Source organism: Mercurialis annua, linkage group LG4 (genome assembly GCF_937616625.2).
Source record: "Mercurialis annua linkage group LG4, ddMerAnnu1.2, whole genome shotgun sequence".
Taxonomy (NCBI): Eukaryota; Viridiplantae; Streptophyta; class Magnoliopsida; order Malpighiales; family Euphorbiaceae; genus Mercurialis; species Mercurialis annua.
Window position 1 is genome coordinate 23,755,306 of NC_065573.1, and position 19,524 is coordinate 23,774,829.

General features: G+C 35.8%; 3 protein-coding genes across 4 annotated transcripts; 2 read left to right on the forward strand and 1 right to left on the reverse strand.

The window, feature by feature from the left end:
- The first annotated feature begins 463 nt into the window (after positions 1–463).
- On the forward strand, positions 464–3,360 carry LOC126678112 (metal tolerance protein 4-like). The gene is made up of 7 exons (XM_050372994.1): positions 464–876; positions 1,152–1,321; positions 1,405–1,603; positions 1,714–1,892; positions 2,096–2,246; positions 2,887–3,020; positions 3,116–3,360. Exons 1-7 carry the CDS (start codon positions 633–635, stop codon positions 3,293–3,295), a joined length of 1,257 nt encoding a protein of 418 aa, XP_050228951.1. The 5' UTR covers positions 464–632; the 3' UTR covers positions 3,296–3,360.
- A 549-nt stretch (positions 3,361–3,909) lies between these two features.
- Positions 3,910–6,300, forward strand: LOC126678113 (uncharacterized). Of its 2 annotated transcripts, XM_050372995.2 has the most exons (4): positions 3,910–4,074; positions 4,317–4,359; positions 4,681–5,483; positions 5,899–6,300. In XM_050372995.2, exons 3-4 carry the CDS (start codon positions 4,859–4,861, stop codon positions 6,102–6,104), a joined length of 831 nt encoding a protein of 276 aa, XP_050228952.1. In that variant the 5' UTR covers positions 3,910–4,074; positions 4,317–4,359; positions 4,681–4,858; the 3' UTR covers positions 6,105–6,300. The 2 variants fall into 2 exon arrangements, with proteins under 2 accessions (XP_050228952.1, XP_050228953.1); XM_050372996.2 differs by lacking the exons at positions 3,910–4,074; positions 4,317–4,359 and adding an exon at positions 4,374–4,515.
- Positions 6,301–7,347: 1,047 nt separating this feature from the next.
- On the reverse strand, positions 7,348–15,151 carry LOC126676888 (uncharacterized). Its single transcript, XM_050371211.2, has 8 exons — positions 14,635–15,151; positions 13,672–14,040; positions 13,333–13,592; positions 12,209–12,350; positions 11,671–12,042; positions 11,407–11,538; positions 10,093–10,221; positions 7,348–9,896 (listed from the first exon to the last, which is right to left on the reverse strand). Exons 1-8 carry the CDS (start codon positions 14,770–14,772, stop codon positions 7,638–7,640), a joined length of 3,801 nt encoding a protein of 1,266 aa, XP_050227168.1. The 5' UTR covers positions 14,773–15,151; the 3' UTR covers positions 7,348–7,637.
- Between the last annotated feature and the right edge of the window lie 4,373 nt (positions 15,152–19,524).

The following is a 19,524-nucleotide window of genomic DNA, read 5'->3' on the forward strand; positions in this document are numbered from 1 at the left end:
AGAGCAATACTCAAAAAGTGTTTTCAAAGCTGCTTTCACAGTGCAGTGAGAGCTGTATATTTTCGGATGTTTTATCCTAAGGACGCCGCGGTTGCTAGTCAGCTTTACACCACCGAACTGTGCCGCGAAACGTCTAAAAGAGAGCGACCTAATCCGCGACTCAGCCTCATCGTATTCGTGTTCAGTTTTAGCAATTGTTCCAACATAAACTAACCAAAACAAATTATGTACTATTAAAATTATAAAAACATATTTTTAAATTTTACTTAAACATAATATATCATGCAATGCGTAGCATTTATTTAAATTTAAATATTGTATCGCTAGGTTCGTATGATATCAGCGTACCTATAGGACACCAGTTGACAAAGCAAAAAAAACTAATTAAATTTTATTTTCTTATAATTTCCATTCTTACAAAACTAAAACAAACCACATGTAATAAAAACCGTATCTGTGTTTGGCGCAAATGTTTTAAGACAACAACCAACCTGCAATATTTATCAATAACAATCATAGATTTATTAACGTAGTTGCTGATTTGTTGAGAAATAAATATATAAATCAAAGGGTTTGTGTATTTTCTGAATCCTGATATTGGGGTTTGAGTTTTTGTCAGGATTGTCATTAATATGGAAGGTGGTACTGGCAGCCATGGTGAGAGTGATGACCAGAGCGTGACGACACCGTTTCTGTCAAGCGAAGATAAACATAATTCGGACCAGAACAATGGAGGAAGAAGAAGAAAAAGATGTAACTCTGTGACTCATCTGAAATGTGATTTTCTTTCGAATTTGCCTGACAAAGTTAAGGCCGGCCTTGATCCTGAGTCTCCTTTCAAGCTTGATATTTCTAAAACCAGGGGCTTGATTCAAGGTATTTTATTACAGATTATCAATTATAGGATCTGTTTGGTTCACTTTGTTTGTTTCTGTTGCAGTTGACACAATTTAACAGCTCTGTTTTTCAGTTTTTTATTAGGACAAGATTCAGTGATTTTAAAAAATGTCACTTGGAATCTATTTTATTTTATCTGTAATTTGTCCTGATGAATATTTTCTTGATAATATCAGTTGGATTTACTTCAGTTTTATATGTGTACAAGAGGGTGGTTTTCAATTAATAATGAATATTTTGATTTGTTGTATTAGGAGAGAAGGAATATTATGAAAAACAATTTGCAACTCTGAAATCTTTTGAGGAAGTTGACTGTCATGAGTCACAAGCTCTTGATGAAGACCAAGAAAATGAAGAACAAATCCAGCATGAAAGAGCTATGAAAATTTCTAATTGGGCAAACATCCTTTTGCTCGCTTTTAAGGTTATCTACTCGTTTTTTCTTTCGTATTTTGACAAATTCAAACATCGAGTTAAGGTTGATATGGCTTGTTATGAATGTTTCAGATATATGCGACTATCCGGAGTGGATCTTTGGCGATTGCAGCGTCGACTCTGGATTCGTTGCTGGATCTCATGGCGGGTGGGATACTATGGTTCACGCACTTGTCGATGAAAAACATTAATATCTATAAGTATCCTATAGGAAAATTGAGGGTGCAGCCGGTAGGAATCATCATCTTTGCAGCTATTATGGCTACGCTTGGTATGAATCTTAAGCCCGATTTTAGTTCAGATGTGGTGTTCTTGATTTGGGTATAAGGGCTAATTACAAAACATGAATGATGATTTGTTGTATGTACGTGTTGTGTATAGGTTTTCAAGTGCTGATCCAGGCCGTAGAACAACTGATTCAGAACGATCCATCTGCAAAGATGACTACGGAACAATTGATATGGTTGTATGGAATCATGCTGACAGCTACTGCAGTTAAACTTGTCTTATGGCTTTACTGCAGAAGTTCCGGGAATGATATTGTTCGCGCATATGCCAAGGTTTGATCCTAAATCCAATTTTCAGCTCATGATTCGAAGAGGGTTGTCGGTTTTATATAAATTCTCCCTTCACGCGTTACTGCAGAGAGATTGTATGCAATTTCAGATTAAAGGATTAATCTTACTCTCGCGCTAAGGCGGGCCTGCTGTTCATAATAACTAACTCTGCTCCAATTCATTTATTTGCATATGATCATTTTCAGGACCATTACTTTGATGTGGTAACCAACGTAATTGGTTTGGTAGCCGCGGTCCTCGGTGATAAATACTACTGGTGGATCGATCCAGCTGGGGCTCTTCTTCTTGCAGTTTATACAATCTGCAATTGGTCTGGAACTGTACTTGAAAATGCAGGTTAATTTCATTGATATTGTACCTAGTCTCTATAGCTCCTGCTACATTAGGGGTGAGCATTAAACGGTCAAAACCGAATAACCGAACCAAACCGAATTAATCAAACCGAAATATAATTTGAAAATATGGTTCGGTTACGGTCCGAATTTTTAAAATTTTGACTATTCGGTTTGGTTTACGGTTTTTACAAAAAAATAACCGTAATAACCGAACCGACCGTATTTAAAAATTACATTGTTTTAAACTTTCATATACTCACATTTATATATTAAACTTGTTTAGTTTTATAGTTTTATAATAAAAAAAGATAAATATAGATTTAATTTAAAGCACATGTACTCTCTAGGTTAAATTTTTCCATTTTTTTTTTATTTTTTAAAAAACTGTTTTTTTTTCTTTCTAAAAACCATACAAAAAATATTACGGTTTTCGACCGAACCGAACCGAACCGAACCGTAATATTTCGGTTTGATTAATACGGTTTTGATATAATTTGGTTAATACGGTTCGGTGACCGAAATTTTTAAAAAACCGAACGGTTTTGAATTTTTGGACGGTTCGATGACCGAACCGACCGTTGCTCACCCCTATGCTACATTACTAGTCTTGCGCTTGTGTCTAATGGCTGCTTGTTTTGTAGTTTCGCTGATCGGACAGTCAGCGTCCCCTGAGGTCCTACAGAAACTTACATATCTCGTCATTGGCCACCATCCGCGAATCAAAAGAGTAGACACAGTTCGCGCATATACATTTGGCGTTCTTTATTTTGTCGAGGTTACTACACAATCCGTATTCTATGCTAAGCAAAAAGTTATCAAGTCCTACATTTCGGGGTTTTATTTATGTTTTCGGAAATGTTTGAATGGCAGGTCGATATTGAATTGCCGGAAGATTTGCCGCTAAAGGAAGCGCATGCTATTGGAGAGTCATTGCAGATAAAGATTGAAGAACTTCCTGAAGTGGAGAGGGCATTTGTTCATCTTGATTATGAGTGCACACACAAACCAGAGCATTCTGTTCTTAATAGACTCCCTAATAATCTTGATTGATTTTGAAGTTTCCCTTTTTGTATTTTGTTGCTGTTTGTCAACCAGAATTCTTCTGTTTCATGTCATTTTCTTCTTGTGTGGGATGAGGATATGTGATAGTCTCAATTAATAGAAATTATTGTGTTCTTCATAAAAAAAAAAGTGCATAAAAACGGAAATGATATTTTAACTAAAATCAACAATTTCAAACTACAAAAATATTATTAAAATTATATTTTTCTTGTTAGAATATTAGATTAAAAATGGAATTTCATTTTGAGAAGTGTGTCCTAGACAATGCATTCTAATTTCTAAACCTAGTTAAAATTGTCTTGGAAAGTTTAGGAAAATAAAAATAAAATGGCATAAATTTAAAATAAAGATTAGGAAAAGGTAATGTCCACGTTAGTGTTTTTCTAGTTCGGTGTATCAATTTATTAAAAAATAGAAATTTATGTGGTAATTGCCAAATTTTAAAATTCGTGTTGTAATTGCAAATTAAAGTAAAGTTCGTATATTAATTTACAATTAATCCAAATATTTATAGCTCAAATGACTATAAAATAGTACTATGTCACAACATTTCAGTTTAGTGTAGTCCCCAACAAACCGTTGAGGATACTTTAATGTTTGAAGTTTCACTTTATGAAGGTCATTTATGTATAGGGGAAGAAACACGAGGGTCATTTTGTACCTTTTACTCCAGAAAGCGGGCCAAAGAGCCCAAAACTCGCTGCTAAACATTTTTGTTCTTTCACTCACTCACTCACTCACCAGGAAGTCATTGGAGAGCAGAGAAGGTTAGCTTCTTTATTTCTTCCCCTCAATTTTATTTTTTTTATGCCTCTGCTTTAAAAATCTACATAAAAGGAATGAACTTTCTTGGAATCTTCAGAATTTATTTGATTGGAAACTCTGTTGCTGTTCAAATTGTAGCAAAATCCATGAATTTGTGTTGTTGAACTTGGTGTTGTAATTATCTTGTGTTAGAAATGCAGGATTATTCAAGATTTCTGGGTTAACGACTTTTTTTATTCTTCAGGGTTTGGGGTTCGATTGGTTTTTGGTTCGGTTTGGCTTTTCAGGTCAGTTTGAACTAAAGGAAACCGGAAAACCAAATTTTTTTCTTTTTGTAGTTTGAGGATTTTCACTTGGTTTATAGCTTTGATATGTTTGTGTTAGTAATTTTTCGGCAGGTTCGGAGAAAATGTACCTTTATATTAACTGAATTTAATTTAATGGTATGTTACTAAGTTGAAAGGTTATTGTAGCTGTTTTTCTACTCAGAATTGTTGAGACTTTCTTCAGCTGTCATTGTTGGGCAATTTGATTGTCTTTCACATTTGCTTTCTCTTCTTTTGTATATTTTAAAAACTAGTTTTGACATTAGTATTTTCTTTCATCAGGAAGTAAGATAAAAGGCATTGTCAATCTGTTGACATAGTAACGTCGATGAACTGAATAAGTTCTCCTGGAGATTTTTATCGGTTACAAGTACAACGTTTTCTTCTCGTACTGTGAAACATCAGTACTGCTCATCTTAAATCTAATAAACAGCCATAAGGGGGAAGGCTAGTTTCTTCGATGAATTCTATTTCAATGCCTTCATCTCTTGTCCTTCAGTTGCCTTCCCGCCATTTGTCCTGTCACCGTCAGCTGCATTCTCATTACATTTCCAATAGAACTGTTGCTTGTCATGTTCGTTTAGTTTCCTCTCTTTCCAGCTCGTTTCTATCCAATTCATGTTGTTCCTTGCACACTCGCCAATCATCAATTGGTGCTGCAGTTCCATCAAATGACGAGGGTCCAGTATCTGTAATCAACTTTGAAGAATTCGCAGAAAAGGATTGGTCATTTCTTGATCTGGAAGACTCGAACTCCGTACAGCATAAACAAAATCTTGGCCGGATAATTTCTGCGGGAGAGATTGGGGAGACTTCGAGGGTTTTGGTTTTGATTGGCTCTGAAGAATTTGTCGATCAATTGGTTGATACATCACCCGCCAGTCCTTTGCATGTCATACATGATTCGCTTTTTGTATTGGCTATCACCAAAGAAAAATATGACAAAGTTAAATGTTGGCATGGGGAGCTGATACATATGCCAGCAAAGTGGGCTCCTTTGGATGTTGTATTTCTCTATTTTCTGCCAGCTTTGCCTTTCAAGCTCGACCAGGTTCTTGGGACGCTCGCACAACATTGCTCACAAGGTAAATAAGATTTATTCTTTTTTATAAATTTTATATAGAGAAAGAGAAGAAGAATGAGCATACCTAGCTTAACTATGAGAAGCTAATTTTGATATTTCCTATATGTTGTCTTACTATTTGTATGATGTTTGTTCGGAAACTTTTGTTTGTCATAAACAGTGGCGGTACCAAAATACAAGGGAGGTGGGGGTGGGTTTTAACTAGTATCAGATGTCGAACCCATTATTTACTCAAAATTTTTTGTTAATGGTTTTAAAAAATCTCTAAAAGCAAAAAAATTATCCGTAATCAAACAATAAATTTATATTATAAAATCAAACTAACACAAATCGATAAATTGCATGGTTATGACAAGTAGTGAAGTAAAATTTATTTACCTGCTTGTGGATTTGACTTGTGCCTATTGATTGCATAGGTGCAAGAGTGGTCATTAGCCATCCCCAAGGAAGGGAAGCGTTGGAGCAGCAACGGAAACAATACAAAGATGTTATAGTTTCTGAACTGCCTGATAAGATGACCCTGCAGAATGCTGCATCTAATAATTCTTTTGAGATAACTGAATATGTGGACGAGCCGGGATTCTATCTTGCTGTTTTACGGTTCTCTCGAGCAAGAAACTGAAATGTTGTTTTCTATAATACATTTTTGCGTATACATTGAACAACTGATTGTGTTTATTTTAGGTTCACAAATTATTAGCTTACCAATTTCAGTTTTTCGGTTGGTGATCCGAGTTGCATTGTGTTCATATTATTTTGTCCTGCAAGAATTTAAGCTATTTTTCCATTATATGCTATTGATTGATGCTCCTTATGAATATCACAGTGCAAGTATTTTTGACATACTGATGCTCATCTTATATGTGCTTTGTCTGGTATGTAAACAATGAACGGTCACTGGAGAAGATGTAGGCTATTCAATTTACTGATCTCCAGGTTTAATATTTCATCTTGATGATTGATTTTCTTATTTTATGAGAATTTTGTGGAGCTTCCGAGTTTTTTTTTTTTTTTTATCAAAGATGGGAATCGACTCTTTCGAGTCTCAGTTGTTAGTTGTTAGTTACCAATGCGTGGTTCGAACCCACAACCTATTGATGCAATTAGAGGTACCTTAGCCCTTAGCCATTCAAGCTAGGCCCACATTGGCAGCTTCCGAGTTCAATACTCACGACTACATACATTCATTTAGATATGAATTAATCACTTTTATTGTGTAAAATGAGTTATTTTCTATTATGTAGTTCGTCGCTGATCTTTAATGTATAGGAAAATCCATCCTAATAATGCTTGTTGAGCCTTGCTATCTGTTAAATAACCAATTCACCCATGGCCTCTTTAAAAGTTTAGACTATTAAGTGAGACTCCAACAATAATATTATCTCTAACACACTTCCGCACGCGCGGGTGCCCATTTTATCTTATGCATTTAATAATCAAATGGTACCTTATGCATTTGATTAATTAAATGAGGATTACTGTGAATTGAACTCTAGACCTATCGATCACAAAGCTTCAGTACCATACTAAGTAACTTAACCATAAGACTGAATTACCTGGGATGCCTGTGCCCATAAGAAATCGCGGTCCAAGAACTCAATTCGTCAGATAAGTCTCCAACGATAACATTATCCCAAACACCATCTATAGTAAGGGCACTCTAAACGATTGCATAAGAGGAACAACTAAGAAGGCAGCAGAAGGAATTCCTAGAAGGTACTTATCAATTTCCTCTCACAAACCGAATGTGAACAACGCAAAGGCTGACCAGGCTCAGTTCGACTTGTTCATTTACAATGCTAGCTAGTTTAGAGAGTTCTAAGTCTCCCAAAAGTATATTTCTTCAGTTTAAATTCATACCAAAATTCATACCAACAAATGCTTCATTATGAATAAGAAAAAAACCTGCCCTCATACAGAAAATCTCAAGCATTATATCACTCTTCCAACTTTTCTCTCTACATTTTTTAAAAAATGAGACAAATTGGTCACCAATCAAACTGAAAAAATAAAAAACTATAGCTGAATTGCAATTTCTCATAGGAAGATTATTGTGTATTGGCTTCAGAAGTACTCGAATTTTCGAAAGCAAATAAGTAGACTGAGACTGCTAGACTGCACTGCCAGAGTCCTGTCACAATTTCTCGCTAACATTTTAGAAGATGGAAAACCTTATGCCATTGGTTGCTGCAAACAGGTTGTATTCTTCCATAGCAGTCTCTTTATTATTGCAAGCAGGGTCATTTCCAACTTGATCCCCCGAGATTTTTGAAGAAAGATCAACAATCCCATCTTTCGATTCTGGCTTACATCCTGTTGAAAGAGCTACAGGCCCGCCGAAGTGGAACAAGGAAAAGCTGGAGTTACTGACATGCAATTTGGCAGGATTCCCGCCTTCTCCGCTTGTAGGCATTTCCATTAAATGCGACCCAGCTGAAACCTTGTTCTCTGTCATAGAATCAGTCGAAGCTTCCTGCATATGAGCCGTCTTTGTTCTCTCCTCCGAGCTCAAGCCATTGGCCTTTCCAACTGGCTGGTAAACTGGAACCGCACCAGGATTAAACATGGGAGTTGCTAAATGCTGTACTGGACTATACTGCATGCACAAACGTGAATTTCCATTCAAACCGTAACCAAGAGGACCAGCATAGAGGTAATGGTTAGGGTGGGGAAAAGGCACTAATCCATTAGGCGGGCCAGCAGACCAAGCAACTGGATTTTGATGATAGTAATTCAATGAAGGAGCTTGAAACACTGGATATTGCAAGTTTTGGTTTTGCATGGTTTGAAACATGCCTTGATGTTGCGAGCCTACAGCAGCAGTTGGTATTGCGTGCTCAGTGTTTTGGGCAGTTTTTGTCCGCATATTTCCCACGGAATTCATTCTTGGAGGTTCGGGTGGAAGTGCAAATTGCTTCCTGCTTCCATATGTGTCCCCTCCATTTACACTTGGTTTGTTCTCCATGTCCACTTCATGAGGATTTGAGAAACCATTTTCGCACAGTAAAGCTTCTCTTCCTTCTGATTGTTGACTGGTATCTTCTGAATCCGATGTGGAAGATGATTCCAAATTCCCATGGCTAGAAGAAGCTGTATTGCTGTCTCCCTCACTAAGGCAAGAAGAGCAGTTATCAGAATTTGAAGAACTACCTAAGCTGGGATCAGAACTCCCACAAAAACCAGAGTTCTTACTAGCAGGACATGAGCTGGCATCACCAAAAGGAATTGTCAAGTAACCAGGGTCATCTGTGGCTTTCACATTATGTCCGTTATTGCAGTCTTTATTAACACTAGAGTTTCCTGATTCCTCCATATTTTTGTCCTCGTGATCAATTTCATCAGAAAATCCAGTAATTTCACCTGAACATGTATCACCGGATGACTCAAAAAGGTTAGCATCAGATTCTACACCCTCAATCTTGAAACTAGATGACCTCAAGGTGACATCAGTGTCTGAGCAGCTCCGAGGATACTTTTTGTTAGATTCCAGAGGCTCCCAAACTTTCTTAGAATGAAGCATTTCTCTGCCAGAAGAATTATTCTTGACTCTTCCACAACCTTCACGGATGTAATCTGTCTGCCCATACTTGTTCCCACGATAAAATTGTCTGGACATATCCGTCGTAGATTCTGACTTACCAACAGGTTTGCTATCTCTGACGATTCTTACTGCAGAAACTTGCGGTTCAACCTTCACTCTGTATTCATTGTTTTGGTGACAGCTGCAAGAATGAAAGTCATGTCTGTCATTCATCTTGTTGTTGAGGCAATGGAACTTCTCACTAAACTTGAGGCCACAATTTCGACCATTGGACTTTGGGCCATTGATCCTTGATTGCCTATGTGATGTGTTGACACCCTTTGTAGGTGTCTCAAAATTATCACTGTAATGTCTCGACTCGGACCTGCTGACGGTAGCCCCATTTTCTGAAACAACTGCACATCGACGTCTATCAGACCACTTCGTTGAGGGATCAGCTTGAACTTCTTTTCGAAATTTCAGTCTCTGGCGGGAAAATTTTGACTGCTCAATTGTAAAAGAACCAGCCGCATCTTGCACATCAGTAATTTCTCCGCTCAGACTATCATAGAAATCATTTTGCATCATGGAATTCAGAGATTTTTGTTCCTGACTATCAGCATATTCAGGCACGGATAGAGTATCACCAGTTTCACTCACTGAATCTCTTAAGCTGATGACAGTATTAGGTTCCTCATCAACATCTGCAAAGGTTTTTTCTTCCGAGGCCTCAAAGGTATCATTGGATTCGGAGCTCTTCTTTTCTTTATCCTTTTCCTTGCCTTTTAACCTCTCCTTCCTTCGGAGTTTTTTCTCTCGTTCTTTTGTCCTTCTCCGCTCCTTGCGTTCCTCTTCTTCACGTTTTTCTTTTTCCTCTTCTTCAAGAAGTTTCATCTGCGGGGAACAATTTCACTTGTCACATATTTCTCCTAAACTAAATGCCTTTCTTAGGAGAAGGGTCTGGCTTTTACACCCATAACCCCCACTTGCAATTACCTGCAGGTGTACCAATTGAGCTAACACAATTGGTTAGCTCCCCAATTTTGACGCACAGCTCAGACTAAATCTAACACAAAATAACTAGTAATACCTGCTTCTCCAATGTGATAATTTCTTTGCATGCAACGTGAACACGCTCTTCAAGCAGTTTTAGTGCAAGACAAACAAAGATACTGTGTGCATTTTGGCGTGCAGTTCCTTCTCTGAAAGCCTTTTCAACCTGAAATGTGCATCAAACAGTATAAGTAGTAGAGAATGTGAAGTTCCATATAAAGAGACATACAACTGCATCTTCTGTACAAAGCACCAGAATGTACACATTGTGCCAGCTAATCTTCGCCTTGTTTAGCACATCTAGATTAGTGAAGATTTTACTGCATTAATTTTCTATACATGGTTGGTGATGATGATTATAAGAGATTATCAGACAGACAGCCACAATTATATGCCAATAACCAGATATATCACAAAGCCAACAATTTCTATCTATAAGCCAAGGCACATGCATGAAACTAAAGTAAATAGAGGCATTCCTGACAATAAGGTCTATTCCTGACAATATGATTTAATAGACTGAGCTTACTGTAAAGCGTAAGAAAGAAAATTTGTGCTCGGGCGCCCTTATGTCACAATAACATATCTAACCTTGTACAGTTGTACTCCCTTCCTCTGTCCAATGTAAAAATTCTCATGTTGTTTTGCACAAAGTAAAAACAAATTTATATATCCAATTCTAATTTTACCCTTATTAATTTCTGTAAAATTTAACTTTGTAATTGATTATCTTGTAAATTGTGTTCAAACATTAAGATAACAGAAGAGGTAAAAGAGTAAGTTTAAGATAATAAGTGCTAAAAATTCCAATGGGACTTCTTAAGTGGGACATTGTAAAAGTTACAATGAGACTTCTTTAACGGGGCGGAGGGAGTATTTGGAAAAGAAATTCTTTTTCTTACCTTCTGTTTTTCCTAGTTTAATATAACAGACTTTTAGATTGCAAAGTTCTAGGGTTTGCATTACTCAAGTTTCTTCATTTGTGTCATCACATAAAGGACCACTTGCTTTGACCTCTACTTTACAGAAATCAGATTAGAATGTTTTGGTTCAACTACTCAATGTCGCTCTACTTTTTTCAAATCACATTCATATTTTCTCTATTTTCAAGTTTACAATCCAAATGCAAATTAGCTGAGGAAACTGGCACTAGGACACTAAATTAATAGAAGCCATTCTTTCCTGTCAACAATTCAACCTGATGCTAGTTTCCCTATGCAACCTACCACATCATTTCCCAATGCTAGAAGACAGCATATGTACATTCAAAATTCACAAAACTTCCAAAGTGGAAATAATTCCTCATACAACAGTTAGAAAAGACGAGCAGATTGCAAGACTTTAAACATACCTGTTCCTTAAAAATAACAGTAGCAGCATCAAGAAGAAATTCTCGAGCAAGTTCCGGACTCTTCGCATGTTTTTGTGGACGGGAGCATTCTCCATCCAGCTCATTTCCATCCTTGTCCATGGAATCATCATCCTAGAAGTTTAAGAATTTTCAAGAAAGGAAACACTATTACATATAAAGTAGAAAGAATAATGCCCAGAAGTACTCGAATTAGATTTTAAAGCAATTAGATGGTAGAAAAGATGATAATTAAGACTCAACTACCTCTTCTTCCTCAGCCTCTTCGGCATGTTCAAAAAATCTTCTGATGCTTTCCCCTCTAGTGATTGTAACGAAACCATCACCAACTACTAGCCTGCAATGCACACATTGTTGACCCTTTAACGCATGAGCTTTTACAGAAAGATCAGTACGTCGCCCGTCTAGTTTCCAAGCCCTCAAGGTGATAAAACATGCACTTAAACCACCAAGGTCTAAGCCACTGACTTGAACACTTCCATTCATGCCTACATTTTCAAATTCTAGAATGTCGGCTTTCCCTTCTCCTGTCCCAACTGCCCATTCAAAGTGATGATATAATCCAACAGTATCTGCAAATGTCTGGCGCCAATCAGCTTGGATAGCATCATCAGTCACCTGAGGTAATAATAGAGAAAACATGTCACGTCAATCAAATCTCATCAAGTGATCGATAATATATGAGAAACTGATAAAAACATATAACATGATCAGCATTTCTTGGTGACTGACTGACTTCTAAATCTTCATTCAGAAGCACAAAATCATAAGGAAAAAGAAAAACCTCATATTGGAAATCCGTATCTGCACCACAAAACCAACTAGTGCAACGAGGTTCTCGCCTCATGCGTTTCAGCTCCTTTAGCTCCTTGAACTCACGAATAACATTACGTCTGCAATCTCTGCAAAATCTCTTGCTGTCAAACCTGTGGCAGGAACACACAATTTATTAAAGGAGAAAGAATTGGAGCCAAACCCATTTCAGGAATTATGCAGCATAATAACGAGCAGTACATGATTAACTAAGAGTATAAAAAAAAGGCATCAGCTAATCACAACCTTCATAAGAAATTTAAAGAGATGATAAAGAAAGGTTTAGCTAACAGCTACATGACAATCTACATTCAAAAATTGAAATTTTCTCAAAGGTTGCCCCATCTGTCAACTCCTCTACAAATCACCTCCAAATTTCAAAAATCTTCAAGGATCACTTGCAGAATTAACTTCCAAAAGAAAATCGAAAGAGTGATGTCACTTTTATTACTCCAACCTGTAACTAAACAGAAACCCTCCTATTTGCTAATAGGACTTCATTTGAACTCCGACCACTCCGGATGAGAGTAACACTATTTCATGACTTTCTTAGAGTTCTCTATTTTTCATTTACCTTTTTTTCTTTTGAGTGCTATAAATTTGAACTATAGATTTAATGGTATGCATGGAGATAATCGTTACCAAACCATATGCTATTATAAAGTGAAGCAACATAGCCTAAAGATAATTGTCTAAAGCCAGTAACACTACATTTGTGTGGATTTTCAAGTTAGTTCTCAGAAAACAAATACATGCATCTGAAATAACATAACATATGAGCACGAATGAGACTATAATATGCCGCATAATGTACAAATGGGGAGGAAATAGTCCCAATCTATACGCAATTGGCAGTCTACTCCTTCAGTGTCCTTTTACATCTACCATATCATGTCCTGATTAAACAAAATGTGACATTTTTTGACAGACTTTTGTCTCTTATCTCTGGGGCATTCCTAATTTCTTAGCTAAAACCATCCTTATAGTTCTAATTCTTACTTCCTCAGTAGCGCATTGGCAGTAAACAAAGTAGCTTCAGGTCACCAACTGAATTATGTATATAAAGGATAAGCATATAGATAAATGCAGACACACCTGTACATAAGCCTCTCAATGAAATCCTCTTCCTTCATTCTTAAAAGAGACAGCCGAGTTTCTTCTCCAAGTGCTGACCAGAAATCCACTAAAGTGTCGCAAGAAAGCCTTGCAGTGTGCAGAGCACATGTTTCTCTAGTTCCATGTCCTCTACCATAACTTGCAATTCCTTGGCTTATCCAACCCCGACCTCCCCCACCACAGGCATCCGGATAGAGTAATTCCCTTTCACGTTCCCTTGCTCGAGCACTGTCAAAAACCTGATTTCGAGAGGACAATCAGTTTCCAAAAAAGGGAAAGAACGAAATAATTGGACATCAAGATCCAATCAGCACTCACATTTTGGAGAGCTTTAAGAGACTTTGAAAACAAATAGCAGTTCAATAGCGTCAATGAGCCATCACGTGTTGTAGTCAGACCCCCCCAGGGATGGACAGATGGATCCTGAATTTCATCTTGGCACCCATTCGTCATACTCAATTCACCGTCATTATAAGTTTTTGAGGCTCCTGATCGGTTTTTAGGAAGATGTCCGCCTTCACTGTTCTGCTGCAAAGACTTGCCATAAATGACAATTTGCAAAAAGCCTTCGAGCAGTAGTCCATTACATCTAGAACAGTACATGTTTTTACGAGCTTGCTCAAATAGAGTTTGCTTGTCAATCCGTAGTAGCTTATGTCGAGCTTGAGGTGGCAAGTCAGTCCAGTACTACAAGAACATAAAAGCTTTGTTACTCACTGATCAAAATCGGCTTCAATAAAAAACAAACTCTTAAAACTATTCTAAAAGATAAAAATTAAATTCTCTAACAATTCTTTAAGCACCAAAATGACTACAAGCATGCTCGCAAAACATAGAGAGCATACTTTCACTCGGTTCATGTTCGTAATAGATGGAAAACCACTCCCCTAGCCCAACAACATTCATTTGCAGAAACTTCTCAATCATAGTTTAATAAGGCTCTCACTTCTCATTAAAATGACTCAGCCTGAACAAGCAACCCACTAATTCTTGTCCTCTAAGAAACCAGACAAAACCACTGAAATGCCATTACCCTCCAATACTTTATACACAAAACCCATTGATAAAGAGTTACAGTGGATCTAGTGAACAAAACACTCATAACCAAAATCAAAAACTACCCAAAAACAATCCTCAAATACTAAACTTAAGCAATAAGATCCAATCTACACCCATTAAAACCCAAATTAATTTCTCCAAATTATATGTAACAATACAGCAATCCAATTAAAACCCAATATACAATCAATACAGAAAACAAATTAAAACATCCAAGTATACCTTCTGTAGCTGATTATAGCTAACATCATCACGGTGTTTCGACCAGAACCCATTGGTGGTAGAAAGTGAGTAAACACTACTATTACACGTTGCATTATCATTACTCAATTGCTCATTTCTCTGAGCTAATCCAGGCATCTTTAAAATTACTCTAAATTAGATAACAAATTAGACTACTATAGCATATCAGATTCATCACAAAAAATACATATCTATGCTTCAAATTCCACCCAAATCATTGAGAAACAGATCGAGTCAATGAATCGAATAATCAAACAATTGAATAAAAATTAAAAGATTGAGGGTGAAAATGATCTGGGTTTATTGTGAATTGCAAGGATCGATTGGATAGGATTAAGAATTAGATTGAATTTTCATAGGAGAAGAGGGGTTTTTGGGGTTGATGATTGATGAGATTTGGTGCTGGTTTTGTTGTTGCTCTCTATTTATATATTTATATGGTGAAAGAGAAAAAAAAAGATTTTTGAGATGGATGATGCTAAATGATGCTAACAAATGGTAATTTTGCTAAGCAAAAAATGTTTTTGTTTTTGTTGTATAATGTCGTTGTGGTATGTGTGTTTTGGCGACGGTTGGGTAAAAAAGAATGAATTACTACTACTCTTTGTATTTCATGTCACATTACTTCTCTTTTATATGTAGGGAATGAAAATGTTCATTAGTGATTTTCTATAAAGTTGAATTGTGTTTTAATGGAAAATGGGAACTCAATAAAGGAAAGGCTATGCAATAAACTATAGATTTAGTCATAATTGTAAAGTATTTAATTCAATTGATCCGTGTATGATCGGGGAGTCTGATCGAACAGTGAACTCATGTTTGATCAAACACTGAATCTGTCATTAAGTCGAGATTGTGTGATCAAAAATTTACAACTGTCGTTCACTTTTTTCCAAGAAAAAGTTAATTTAAAGTTTGTTTTATTGTGATTAATTTTTTAAATATTAAATGATAGAGTAATCAAACAATTTTTAGATAAACAAATATGTTTATTTTAATTAATAAATTTATATGGATTTAATTTGAATTAATTAGACCATTGTAATATAAATTAATAAATTTATTTGTAAATATATGAAATGGTAAAAAGTTAATTTTTATATAAAAAAATATTTAATAAGATTTTATAGTATTTAAAAATAATTATTTTTTAGAAATCTTAATGTTTCGATGAAAGTATTAAATTTTCAAAAGAAAAATTGAATTAGTATCAATTTGAGTGCATGTGTGTATGTGAAATAAAACAATTGAGTAACAAAAGGTGATTTACAAGTCAAGTCGAGTTTTGAAAGAGATAAACGAACATTAGGAGAACAGTTAAAAGAAATTTATCGTTTGTTTTAACGTTTCAGTTAGTGCAAAGAAGAGAAACAATAAAAAAAATAAAGAGATACCAAATGAAAAAAAAATAAGTTTAGTGCTTTGCTTTTAAAAAGTAGGCCTAATGTCTTAAAAAAACTCGTTCTTTTAACCTTTTTCAATCCTATACTAACGTTGAAAACTGGTCAACTTTACCCTATTTTGCATTTTATCATTTCAATTATACCCGATTTTTTAATTTTTGCAATTTTTTTACTTAAATGATGAAATCATTTAATTAACTAAGTATAAAGATAAAATTAAATTCATTTTCATTCAAAAAAGTACAAATAAGTCCTTTATTTTTTAAAAACTAACTAAATATCATAATCAAATTAAAACTAATTTAAATTTTTAATTAATTTAATTAAATTTAATTTCAAATTTTAGGCACATAGAATTAACATATGCTATACATGGAGAACGTTTTTGAATTTTTTTCTAAACGAAAAAGACGTTAATTTTATATTTTAGAGTACAATTGAAACGATAAAATGCAAAATAGGGTTGAATTGACCAGTTTTTAACGTTAAGGTAGGATTGAAAAAGGGCTAAAAGATCAGAGTTTTTTGAGACATTAGGCGTAAAAAGTATATATATATATATATATATATATATATATATATATATATACTTTGTAGGTCAAATGACTTCTGGTATTCCTTTAATCAATTTCTATATATAAGTTTTTTTTTTCTTTTGATAAACGATAAATATATGAGCTCAGCTGTTACGACCCGATTTCCACCTGAAACTCGAATTAAGACCGGCTCTAGGGAATAAGAATGATTGTTCCGAAACCCGTAGCAAATCTAGGAAAAACAGTAAACACTTTTCGCGTTTTAAAAATGTTAAAGGTCTCAATCTCTTCTCGCGAGTATCTGAAAATCTTTAAAATAACATGTAATCAAAACCCTGCGATTTCATTCCTGTACTCAGGGTAGTACGCGTACACATCACGTATCTTTTTTTTTGGTAAAAACCGAGATTAGATTAAGCTCAAAACAGCACAAAACAACAAGAGTCTGACTCAGACTCAATCAATCAGAGAGGCTACAACTTTGCCACTTCTGATACAAATTCAAAAAACTTGCAGAATTACATCTAAGGGAGAACAACTTCAGCAGCACATCATGTCTTATCCACATATAAATCCTATCAGCATCAATCTTCTCCTTCTTGAAAATCACATTGTTCCTTGCTTTCCAGATGTTGTAAATGGCACAGCAGAAACTGATTCTTCTAACTTTAGCCAGCAAGCTCTTGCCTTTTGCTTTTTCTGCTGAACCAGAAGCATTCTCTCCTCCATCCATACACTTCTCTATTCATCAAGCAATTCCTGATAGCTTTCTCAAAAACTTTTTTAGACACACAGCAATCAAAAAACAAGTTCTCAATATCTTCTACCTCTCTATTGCAAAGTACACAAATCTCAGAATCAATGCAACCCCACCTTTTTAGCTTACTTCTAGTTCTCAGTTTCTGCTTGATTGCTAACCAGGAAATGAAACTGTGTCTTGGAACATTGCCTGGATTCCAAAGGACTCTCCACCAGCTAACCTCATCATTCTGGTCCCTAAAATGCTCCCAGGCAGACCTCACTGTAAATTTCCCAGTTTTATTAAGCTTCCACTTGATGTTATCTTCACACGCATCCTGCACACTAAAGTCTCTTTTAATCATATCCCAAGCTTCTTCACTTTGATCATCAAAAGGATCAGGTAACCTCCAGCCACCTCTTCTCCATAAGTCTTTAACTTTAGCTTGCTTTGGTATATCAGAATCAGCAATTGAAATGCCAGGAAACATATCACTTAAAGCTTTTCCTCCCACCCAAGGATCAAACCAGAAAGACATATCACCTTTCCCCAGAATGTACTCAAAACACTCTTTCAACTCATCTCTAACTTTAAATAGGCATCTCCAGCTCCAGCTAGCTACTAATGGTTTAGTTATGCCCCAGAAGCTGAGCATCTTCAATTTGTTTCTAATCACCCACATTGCCCACAGGGAATTCCTTTCAACAATTAAATCCCAAACATGTCTCATAATAACCACTCTGTTCCAGACAACCATATTCTTAATCCCCAAACCACCTTCACTTTTCTTCTTACAAACATTCTCCCAAGCCACTAGATTGCCATTTTTACTTTCACAAGAGCCTTTCCACAAAAAAGTTCCTGCAGATCTTCTCAACTTCTTTAGTAACTGAAATGGGAAGTAAAAACATTGAACTCCAATAGACCTGCATACTGAATAACACAGAGTTCACTAATTGCATTCTACCAGCATAAGTCAGATGCTTAACAGTCCAACTTGATACTCTTCTAGTGATCTTTTCAATTAAACCACTGCAATTCCCCTTAGTTAACCTTATACTGATCAAAGGCACTCCTAAGTACTTGACAGGAAGTGACCCTTCCTTGAAGCCAATCTCTTGTAAAACAGTAGCTTTAGTACTATCAACCACCCCATTGAAGTATATGCAACTCTTGCTAACATTCATTTCCAAACCAGTAACATCATGAAAATGATTCAGAACATTGGAGATTTGTTTCACACTCTTCAAATTGCATTTACAAAAAATAAATAAGTCATCTGCAAAGCATAGATGCTTAATCTTCAACTCTTTACAACCATAATGATAACCAAAACCCTCCTCACACATAACCTTAAGTGCCCTAGATAAGTATTCCATTACTAAAACAAACAATAATGGAGACATGGGATCACCCTGTCTTACTCCACAAGCACCAGCAAAGTATCCCTCTGGACTGCCATTGACCATAACAGAAAAGCTAGGGGTTCTCACACAAACCATCACCCACTTTATGAATTTATCAGGAAATTTCATCCCTAATAACACTTCCTCTATGCTATCCCAATTAATAGAATCATAAGCTTTCCTCAAATCAATTTTCATGGCACAATCTCCCCTACCTTTAGATTTATGATAATTATGCACAAGTTCATGGGCTAACAAGATGTTATCACTAATTTTCCTCCCGGGCACAAAAGCAGATTGTGAATTACTAACTAAATACCCCAGGCATCTACTCAGTCTCTTAGCCAGAATCTTAGTAATACATTTATAAATGACATTACAACAAGAAATAGGTCTATAATCATTTAGAAGCTCAGCATTAACTACTTTAGGGATAATAGTTATGATAGTGGCATTTACCTGCTTCAGGAGCTTTCCAGATTCAAAGAAATCTTTGACAGCATCACAGACTTCTTCTCCCACCACACTCCAGCTCTTTTTAAAAAACAAGCTATTATAACCATCAGCTCCTGGAGCTTTCTCAGATCCAATGCCAAAAATTGCATCTTTAATCTCAGAATCACTAACCTCAGCACATAACATGTTTTTATCAATATCAGAAACTGATGTACCATTCTCCATAATAGCATAGTTAACACTACTGCTTCTTTGCTTATATCTCCTAATTAGATTTTTATAATATTCCACAATACACTCTGATAACTTTTCCTGATCATCAATCATTA

Excerpts from the sequence above, each read along its gene's own strand:
- LOC126678112 (XM_050372994.1), top strand. The coding sequence starts at position 633 with ATGGAAGGTGGTACTGGCAGCCATGGTGAGAGTGATGACCAGAGCGTG. Across the intron at positions 1,322-1,404 it reads TCCTTTTGCTCGCTTTTAAG|ATATATGCGACTATCCGGAG; the intron begins GTTATCTACTCG and ends TGAATGTTTCAG. Across the intron at positions 1,604-1,713 it reads AGCTATTATGGCTACGCTTG|GTTTTCAAGTGCTGATCCAG; the intron begins GTATGAATCTTA and ends TGTTGTGTATAG.
- LOC126678113 (XM_050372995.2), top strand. The coding sequence starts at position 4,859 with ATGAATTCTATTTCAATGCCTTCATCTCTTGTCCTTCAGTTGCCTTCC. Across the intron at positions 5,484-5,898 it reads CGCACAACATTGCTCACAAG|GTGCAAGAGTGGTCATTAGC; the intron begins GTAAATAAGATT and ends TTGATTGCATAG.
- LOC126676888 (XM_050371211.2), bottom strand. The coding sequence starts at position 14,772 with ATGCCTGGATTAGCTCAGAGAAATGAGCAATTGAGTAATGATAATGCA. Across the intron at positions 12,043-12,208 it reads ATACGGATTTCCAATATGAG|GTGACTGATGATGCTATCCA; the intron begins GTTTTTCTTTTT and ends TTATTACCTCAG. Across the intron at positions 11,539-11,670 it reads AAGAGGCTGAGGAAGAAGAG|GATGATGATTCCATGGACAA; the intron begins GTAGTTGAGTCT and ends TTAAACTTCTAG.